General features: G+C 55.6%; 1 protein-coding gene across 1 annotated transcript; it reads left to right on the top strand.

Moving 5' to 3' along the window:
• Nucleotides 1-4690: 4690 nt before the first annotated feature.
• On the top strand, nt 4691-8406 carry TMED4 (transmembrane p24 trafficking protein 4). Its single transcript, XM_030551781.1, has 5 exons — nt 4691-4909; nt 5242-5342; nt 5631-5756; nt 6201-6347; nt 7021-8406. Exons 1-5 carry the CDS (start codon nt 4705-4707, stop codon nt 7168-7170), a joined length of 729 nt encoding a protein of 242 aa, XP_030407641.1. The 5' UTR covers nt 4691-4704; the 3' UTR covers nt 7171-8406.
• Nucleotides 8407-9021: the final 615 nt, after the last annotated feature.

Genomic DNA, 9021 nt, shown 5'->3' with positions numbered 1-9021 from the left:
AAGCAGCCAGAACGGGGGCGAGATGGGGGAAGGAGGAGATGACCCAGTCCAAAACTCTGTCTCGATTTCAGAATGACGCCTTGACTCATGAATAAATCACCCGAGATCTAGAAATGTGCCATGTTCCCAAGAGAGCAGCAGGGAAACTACCAGCCGACCCTCGGTTCCCCAGCAACGCAGATGCAAAAGGAAAGTCCTATTTACGCAGAGCCGCCTCTGCTGCTCCTGCCCAAAGGGGAAGAGCTGGCCTGGTCCCACAGGAACTGAAATTGCCACAGCAGTCACTGCTGCATCTGCCGGTCACTTCCTATGAGAAATGTCTCGCCAGGCCCTGCACAAGGCCACGGGGGTGTGACCGTCACTGTGCCCCAGACACTGGAGGCCTGGGGAACGTTGTTGATTTCCAGGCAGAAAGGACTGAGGTTTTATTGTGTTGCAAAGCACAGCATCACCCATGAAGCTTGCCGACTGTCCGGACTACAGCGAGGGTGCAAATCAATTTCTCCCCTAGGAGACTGCCCTCAGGGTGTTTCCTGAGTGAAGCCATTCTGGGGCGAAACAGTTTTCAGTTTCTTAAACAACTCTCTGGGCAGTAGGAGCAATATCCGATTTCGCCGCTGGTCAGAGGTTATTTCCAGCTAGGTTGAAGTGTATCCTTTTCAATAAGAGGCAGGGTGAGCTAGTAAACATTAGGAAACACCAGATCGGGATCCAGACTTTTATTGCAGGCCCAAACGGGGCATTCCCAGCTCGCCTTGGGTTCGGGGGTTGTGTAACTAGGAACCTTAATGTCAGTTTTCTAGATCTGCAAAGTTTTAGCTTTCATTTTACACAGCCCCCATCTCAGTCCCCTCTCTCCAGGTGACGACTAGCTCTGGCCAGTCATAACGCAGGAGGAGTGGAGTTGTGGGCCAGGGAATTCCCTTCATTTCTAATAAATGTTTCAGGCTCATTCCGTGACAGAGCCCGGCCCTGGTGTGCTGCATGGTGACCTGCCCGGCAGCAACCTCAGTGAGTCTTGCAAACCACCCTGGGACGCGGGTGGATCACGCAAGCTGTGAGGGCCCAGCTGACATTGCGACAGGGTGGAGCAGGCGCTGGCTAGCCCCTATGGGAGGCCCTGCTGCTTTGCCCTACGGAGATGTCCTTTGGACGGAAAAGAGCAGTGAATGTAGTCCTCCAAGGTCTGCCTAGAAAGGACACCTGGCATCAGTTATGAATGGGGTTGCCAACTTTCTACTTGCACAAAATCGAACACCCTTGCCCCACCCCTGAAGCCTCACCCCTGCCCTACCTCTTCTCCAAGGCCCTGCTCCCGCTCACTCCATCCCCACTTTCCTCTGTCGCTTGCTCTCCCCACTCTCACTCACTCGCTCATTTTCACCGGGCTGGCTCAGGGGGCTGGGGTGCAGGAGGGGTGAGGGCTCCGGCTGAGGGTGCGGGCTCCAGGGTGGGACCAGAAATAAGGAGTTCAGATTACAGGAGGGGGCTCTGGGCTGAGGCAGTGGGTTGGGGTGTGAGAGGGGGTGTGGGCCCTGGGGTGGGGTCAGGGATGAGGCGTTTGAGGTACAGGAGGGGGCTCCGGACTAGGGGGTTGAGATGAGGGGTTTAGAGTATGGGAGGGGGCTCTGGGCTGATGCAGGGGGTTGGAGTATGGGAGGGGGTATGGGCTCTAGGCTGGGGGTGTGGGTTCCAGGATGGGGACAAAAATGAGGGGTTCAGGGTGTGGGAGGGGGCAGGGGGTTGAGGTGTGTGTGATGGTGTGAGAGTTCTGCCTGAGGGTGCAGACTCTGGGGATGAGGGATTTGGGGTGCAGGAAGGTGCTCTGGGCTGGGACCAAGGGGTTCAGAGGGTGGGAGGGTGATCAGGGCTGGTTCAAGGGTTGGGGCGTTAGGGGGGAGTGAGGGCTCCAGATGGGCATGTGGATTCTGGTATGGGGACAGGGATGAAGGATTTGGGGTGCAGGAGGGTGCATCCGACGAAGTGGGTATTCACCCACGAAAGCTCATGCTCCAAAACGTCTGTTAGTCCATAAGGTGCCACAGGATTCTTTGCTGCGTTTACAGATCCAGACTAACAAGGCTACCCTTCTGATACTTGACACCTAATTGCATCTTCTGAGACATTTCCTGATCTACCAACGTATTTGGGGTTTTAAATGAGTAGTTTCTAGTTATGATACTGATTATTTTTTCATACCTGGCCCAAGTTTCTTACAGCCTGGCTCTGCCCTGGCCGCCTCTCCCTGGGAAAGCACCAACAGACGGACCAAAGGGGAGTCTTGTTTCAATTTTAAAAAGTTCCAGCCTTCCTATTGGCTCTTTTGGCCAGGGACCTACTCACCTCCTTTTACTAATGAAGAGCAGTGAGACTTTTTAACCCTTTAGAGGTAAAGCAATTAGAGAACAGCTACTAAGAGGTATTTTATAGCTACTGGCTGGCTGGGTCCATAAAAGGGAGCTCCCCACCCCCGTTCATTTGTCACAGAGGTGTTGAGTTTGGATTGCTTTACAGGTCTCATGTTACCCCTGAAATGCTAGGGAATACATTCAGAAAGGGCAGGATGGCAGCCTGATTATACAGCCCACATTAGCACAGAGTCCTGTGCTCGGGTAGGGTCCCCATCCATTTTTCAGTTCTTTGGCTTGTTGAGCCAGACACAGGGTGCCATATGGAGCGCTTTGTTCATCTGAACAGGGATGTCTCTTGGGTCATCTTGAGAGATCTCCAAGAAGCTTGCATGGAGATCCTCCATGACCCTCTCTGCTAGGGAAGGCAGTCTTGTTTCTTCCCCCACCATAGGAGGATTTCCCATGATACTCTGTGACGTGCTGGGCCCATGCCACTGCAGCAAACAGGTAAGCAGCATAAGGGCTGGCCAGCTTCAAGAAGCCAGTAGCAGCTGGGTCCTCTGGCTTGATTTCCCACACCAGAATCACCATGGCCTGCAAAACCAGTGCCAATATTTACTGCACTTGCCCTATGATCAGGTAGGGACACCCAATGTTTACAGCTTCCGTGTCACAGAACACTCCCATCACCCCATCTGGCCATTCTCACCATGGTTTGAGCGGCCCAGAGGGCCATGGAGAGAGCCATTGCTGCAGGAAAGACAATAGGACCAATGGGAAACGCACCAGGACAAAGGATATTGCACTCAAACGAATGTTCAACTCAGGCTAGCCACTAAAGTGCCGTTAGGGTTTGGCCCTGAGGAGGCCAGGGCAGGTGTTTTGGGTTAAAACAGGAGACAGGTGCTAAGGGGAGGGATAGCTCAGTGGTTTGAGCAGTTGCCTGCTAAACCCAGGATTGTGAGTTCAATCCTTATAGGGGCCATTTAGGGATCTGGGGCAAAAATCCATCTGGGGATTAGTCCTGCTTTCAGAAGGGGCTTGGACTGATACTGCCTGACCTGTCCCAGCATCACCCAGAACAAGCCTGTGTGACAGAGATGGGAATTTTCTGTAAGATTTTTATGAACTATTTGTGTGACTGTGCCTGCCATCTTGGCCTCATCATCCACTGACAGGGAGAATTAATTTGCTCACTAGGACATGGGAGATCCAGTGTTTGAGACATGTAGCCACATGTGTCCACGTATCTAAAACCTATGACAACAGCACCTTGTGGTCATCCAGAGTTGAAGATTCATTTGAGTGCTGTAAGGTCAGGCACTGGACACCCCACTGCCTCCCATGAACTACATCTTCCAGCTCACTCAGGGATCCTAGTGGACTGTTAGCCATGCAGGACCTATGCTGGATTGAACCCATTCCTTTCCAGAAATCTCCCAACCTCCATGTGACAATTTCCTGCCTGTACAGTTCCAACCCTGCGCCTCCTATAAGCTAGTTTTCTTCTTCTGTTTCCTTCCAGGCTGATCCTGTGTTAATTCCACGCACCTGCATTTGGGCCATGCAGAATTTATAGCAGAGCCTCTCCTGGGCCATGTGTATTTCAAAAAGTCTGCACCAGCCCCTGTGGACTTTAACTAGGCCACACACCCTCCCCCAGTCCTGGTCAACATCACTCGCCAGGAAGATCAAAATCAGAGTTTCTCAGCCAAGTGGCTTTGTCTGAGTCAATAAAACCTTGGGAAGAACTTCCAAAATGGAGCCCCCATCCCCCTTCTCGTTTGGCTCCAAGCGCTCAGGAATATTGGTTGGACTCCGGGAGGATATGAAAACAGCAGGGAAATGAGTGAACAGCAAGCACCTCTCCAGAATAGAAACACCTTAACTCTGCCCTCCCCACAAGCCACCCCTCTGATAGCAGGCTACAGAGCAATAGCAGAGACTGGATGGGACCCAGGAGCTCTGTCCCAGTTGCAAACAGGACCCAGCCGCCCTGGCCGATAGCACCAATCTCGAACCTCTAGCTCCCCCATTGCAAGCACTGGGCTATAGCCACTGAATCAACCAGCCAAGAAGCGTGGTTACGGAGCGCATGCTCATTACACTCAGGCGAGGACAGATGCTACGCATGCGCATTCCCCTCCTGCATCAGGTTTAGGGGCGGGGCTGGAGGACGCTCCCCATCCCCGCGCGTACCCGTACGTGTGGCTGCGTGAGTGGTGGTTGTACGCTGCGCATGCTCAGAGCCCTGCTCCCAGCTGTGGCGCGTGCGCAGTTCTCCTCCAGGGCCAGGCGTCCGAGTGGTTGCGCATGCGCATCGTCCTTAAGCCCCGGGGAGCCGTGACGAGGCATGCGCGGTAGACCGGGAGAGGGAGGGGGGCTGTCCATGGCCGGCGGCGGTGGGGAGCGGCTGCCCGGGATGCTGCGGACAGTGGCGGCCTTGGTGCTGCTGGCGCAGCTGGCGGGCCGGGGGGCGCATGCGCTCTACTTTCACATCGGGGAGACCGAGAAGCGCTGCTTCATCGAGGAGATCCCGGACGAGACCATGGTGATCGGTGAGGGGGGGCGAGACCAACCGGAGCGGGGAGGTGGGGGGGAGATGGGCGAGACCAACTGGTGAAGGTATGGGGGGGCTGACACGAGGGGTGTGGTGGGAGCTGACATGGGGTAAAGGGTACGGGGGGAGTTGTCACGAGGGGAGTGGCATGGGGATGGGGGCGAGTGGGCTGGGTTTGATGTGGGGCAGGGTGTTTGGGGGGATGGGCAGCAGGGGCGGGGGTGTTGGGGGTGGAGTAGTCCAGGGCAGTGGAGGGTAATGGAGTAGGGGGCAGGGCCATCTGGGGGTATGAAGGCAGGCCCTGCCCTGATCCCCGTCTCTGTCATGCAGGGAATTACCGCACCCAGCTGTGGGACAAGCAGTCAGAGTCGTTCCTGCCCTCCACGCCGGGGCTGGGCATGCACGTGGAAGTGAAGGACCCTGATGGAAAGGTAATGCTGGGGGTGGCTGTGCCTCCTGCCCGGACTTGCCCTGCTGCTTCAGGCAGAGCCCAGTTATCCTTTATGTGCCCTCTTCCTTCCTGCTGCCCAGATCCTGGTGCCTCCCTTTGGTAAGGCCTCTTCTGCCCTTTGGGACCAGATCTCAGGGGCTCCGGGCTTCACTGGCCCAAGGCTTCCCTTGCCCTAGGAAAGTACCATCAGCAGCACGCTGGCGCTGTGGGGTGGGGTGGGATGGTGGGGCTTGCTCTGCACTCATGACTCTGTCACTGGCGGTTCCAGGTGGTTTTGTCCCGGCAGTATGGCTCAGAGGGCCGCTTCACCTTCACCTCGCACACCCCGGGCGAGCACCAAATCTGCCTGCACTCCAACTCTACGCGCATGGCACTCTTCGCAGGCGGCAAGCTGGTAAGAGAATCCCATTAGTGCTTCACCCCGGCTCTGCCTCTGAACCCGGCGGGGTGGAGGGCTCAGGGTGGAGGTTGTCCGTTTCTTGAGGGACAGCAGTTGAGACACTGCATGTTGGCAATGGGGAAGGGCTGTCTGCCTAACTTGCCTGACTGGGCTCCAGTCCTGGCTCTGCCACTCTCTCCTGGGATGATCACCGTAGGCCATTGCCTGCCTTCTCTGTGCCTCAGTTTCTCCAGCTGTAGCATAGGGGTAATACCTACTGCTTGTGGGAAGGGAAAGTGGGTCTCTCTCATATGTATAAAGTGCTCTCAGATGCTGGAGGGAGGGAGCCAGAGGGGGTGTGGAAGCTGAAGGACAGATTCCCTGGGGCTGTAACCTGTAACTGCATGTGCCATGTTGCTGGAAGCCCTGTGCCTCTGACCCCACGTGTGCCATGTGCAGCGTGTGCACCTGGACATCCAGGTCGGAGAGCACACCAACAACTACCCCGAGATTGCAGCCAAGGACAAGCTGACAGAGTTGCAGCTCCGAGCCCGGCAGCTGCTAGACCAAGTGGAGCAGATCCAGAAGGAGCAGAACTACCAAAGGGTAAGGGGCCCCGGGGTATGTGGGTGTGGGGCTCTTGAGGGTTACTGAGGTGACTGTCCAACCCCCTCTACAACTCGCCTCAGAGAGTACAGGGTTGTAATATCTGCCCACACAGTGCTGGTTGGCGTTCTTGGAATCTGCACAGGGCTGGGACAGGGAACCGTTGCAGAAAAGCCAGCCCTGTGGCCATGGCAAAGAGGGCTCATTAGGGAGACATACAGGCTGAAAACACACACTTGGCCTCATGGTCTGCCAAAGGGGCAATACGAGATGTGCTTCGGCTTGTGGCTGGGTGAGGCGGGATTCATGAGGAGTTGGGGTGACATGAGGCAGCTGGGCATAGGATGGCAGTGTCACACCTGGGACCATTGGGGACTGAGTGGGTTGGTGCCTGCCTAATCTGGAAGCTGTTGGCAGGGGATGTAAGTGTGCATGTGGGAGACCTGCCCGGTCTGGAAGCCATTGGTGGGGGGCAGTAAGTGTGGGGGGTGCCTGCTTGTGCATGTGAAGAAGGCACCGTATTCTGGCTGCGCAGTAGCAGGGTCAGTGATCCCCTTTGGGGCGAGATGGAGAGGGGCCTACCGAGCGGGGGTGGCGTTGTGCCTGGGGGGGCAGGGATTGGGGAGGGTTCCCCACCCATTCTGACTCCTCTTCCCATGTGTTCCCCCCACAGTACCGGGAGGAGCGGTTCCGCATGACCAGCGAGAGCACCAACCAGCGGGTGCTGTGGTGGTCCATTGCCCAGACCATCATCCTCATCCTCACCGGCATCTGGCAGATGAGACACCTCAAGAGCTTCTTCGAGGCCAAGAAACTGGTTTAATCCCTGGCCTCCCCAACTGCCACTGCAGCGCCCTCCCCCCTCCACTCCCCCTGCCCCCTCCCCACGCTGGCATGCCCATCGCTGTGCCCCCCCCAGCCCCCTCAGCATAAGTAGGCACTGAATCGCACTGGACCTGGGAAGCATTGGTGCCTGCTGGCTGTCGCAGCACCATGCTCCCAAGCCCATTGGGGGCCATGATTAGCCAGCCTGGCCACCAGGCATCTTGCTATGTTGGCAGCAGGAGGCCAGATCCTGGCTGTCTTTGCCAGCAGGGGCTAGCAGCTCCTCCTGAGGGCTTGGCATTGATCTGCCTTTCTACTGGTAGGGCATCGGGGTATGCCAGCCTGGGCAGAGGTCGCTCTGTCCTCGCACAGGGGTGCCATCTGTGCTGCTCTCCCTCCAATTGCTAGGGCCCTGGTGCCCTGTCCTTTACCCTACTGGCACCTGTTTTGCTCTGGTTCATCCCGCCTGTGATTGATAGCTGAGGCATTAGGGAGTGGAGTGCGTTTGGTTGGCAGCTTCGCACCCGGTGTGTGTATTTCAGCCCTTGGGTGCAAGGAGAGGTGAGGGGCAGCCGCTATTTTATACCAGAATCTATTTTGATAACTGCAGCCCAGAACAGTGGCACGGCCTCTTCTTTTCCCTGGTGACCTGCATTACCTGCAGGGGAGGCCAGACTCCATTTCCTCTTTCCCAGGTCATCTGCTCCAGTCCCCCATAAGAGACTAGAGATGCTCTGACTGTGGCCAGGAACGCTCAGGAAGGGAGAGCTGAATTTAGCCCTCTAGGGCTGGCCCCATGCCACGCTGTATCGGCCTGTCTCACCCCCGGCACGTGACTTGTTCAGTTTCGTCTGAGATCCCAGGCTCCTTGCACCCTCCCTCAGCTGGGTTGGCGCTGGGTCTGCTCGGGGGAGGTGAAGCATATTGCAGTGGATGCTTTCCCCTGGAGTTAATTCCCAGCTTTGCTGCGTGGCAGGAGGAAGCGGCCAGTGTCAGTGGACACTCCCCTCTCTTTTGGTATTTATGGTGGTGAAGGCAGATGAGTGTGGGGCTGCCCTGGTGTAGTTAAGATGCAGTAAATCTGAAATGCAGTTTGATGTTTTCTCCTTCCCCTATGGTACTACCGAATTGGGTTGGTTCTGTCTGGGCCCAGCCCCCATGCTGCAGGGAGAATTCATAACAGACGTTCTTTGTTACGATTTTGGAGTGAAATAAAACCTCTTCTGGTAACTTGTGTGCTGGGGGATGGTTATTGGACTGGGGCCAGTTTCTGAGCTCTCTGGCTGTTTCTACTGCTGGGGAAATAGGGGAGACCCTAGAAAAACAACCCCAGTAAATTCTTTGGGGAGGCCCGTATGTACAGTGCCTAGCACTGAGCCCCCCCCCCACCAACATGCTGTGAAAAAATGGATTTAGGTTTTGTAAAGATGGTCTTGTTTTCATGCTAAATTGAAGTTTATCAAAAACATGAGATTGAGGTGACAGTGAACAAATGGTTATACACACAACACGATCATAACCTGCTTTCTCGAGCCTCCCACCAGATTAACTTCCCAAAGCCCTCTGCAGCATTTCAGCCAAGGTTGGCTGAGCCAGTTTTCATGAATGCAACCGCACAGTCTGTTTACTTCGCGGGTGGAGGGTGTTCTCCACCTTCTAGAAATCCTCCCCCACAGTTAGTTGTCTTTGCTTATGGACAGGATAACCTCCCCCCCCCTTGCCTCCAAGCTTGCATGCTCCATTCCTGTTGACTTCACATCTCTTTGTTAACATTTGAATGCGTTTAGCTGGGCAGCCATCGAGGGGAATAAATCTCTCTTGTCTGACAAAAAACCTGCTTTTCACTTCT

The sequence above is a fragment of the Gopherus evgoodei genome, chromosome 2 (genome assembly GCF_007399415.2).
Source record: "Gopherus evgoodei ecotype Sinaloan lineage chromosome 2, rGopEvg1_v1.p, whole genome shotgun sequence".
In the NCBI taxonomy this organism is placed as follows: Eukaryota; Metazoa; Chordata; order Testudines; family Testudinidae; genus Gopherus; species Gopherus evgoodei.
This window is presented reverse-complemented; position numbering and strand designations above follow the sequence as displayed.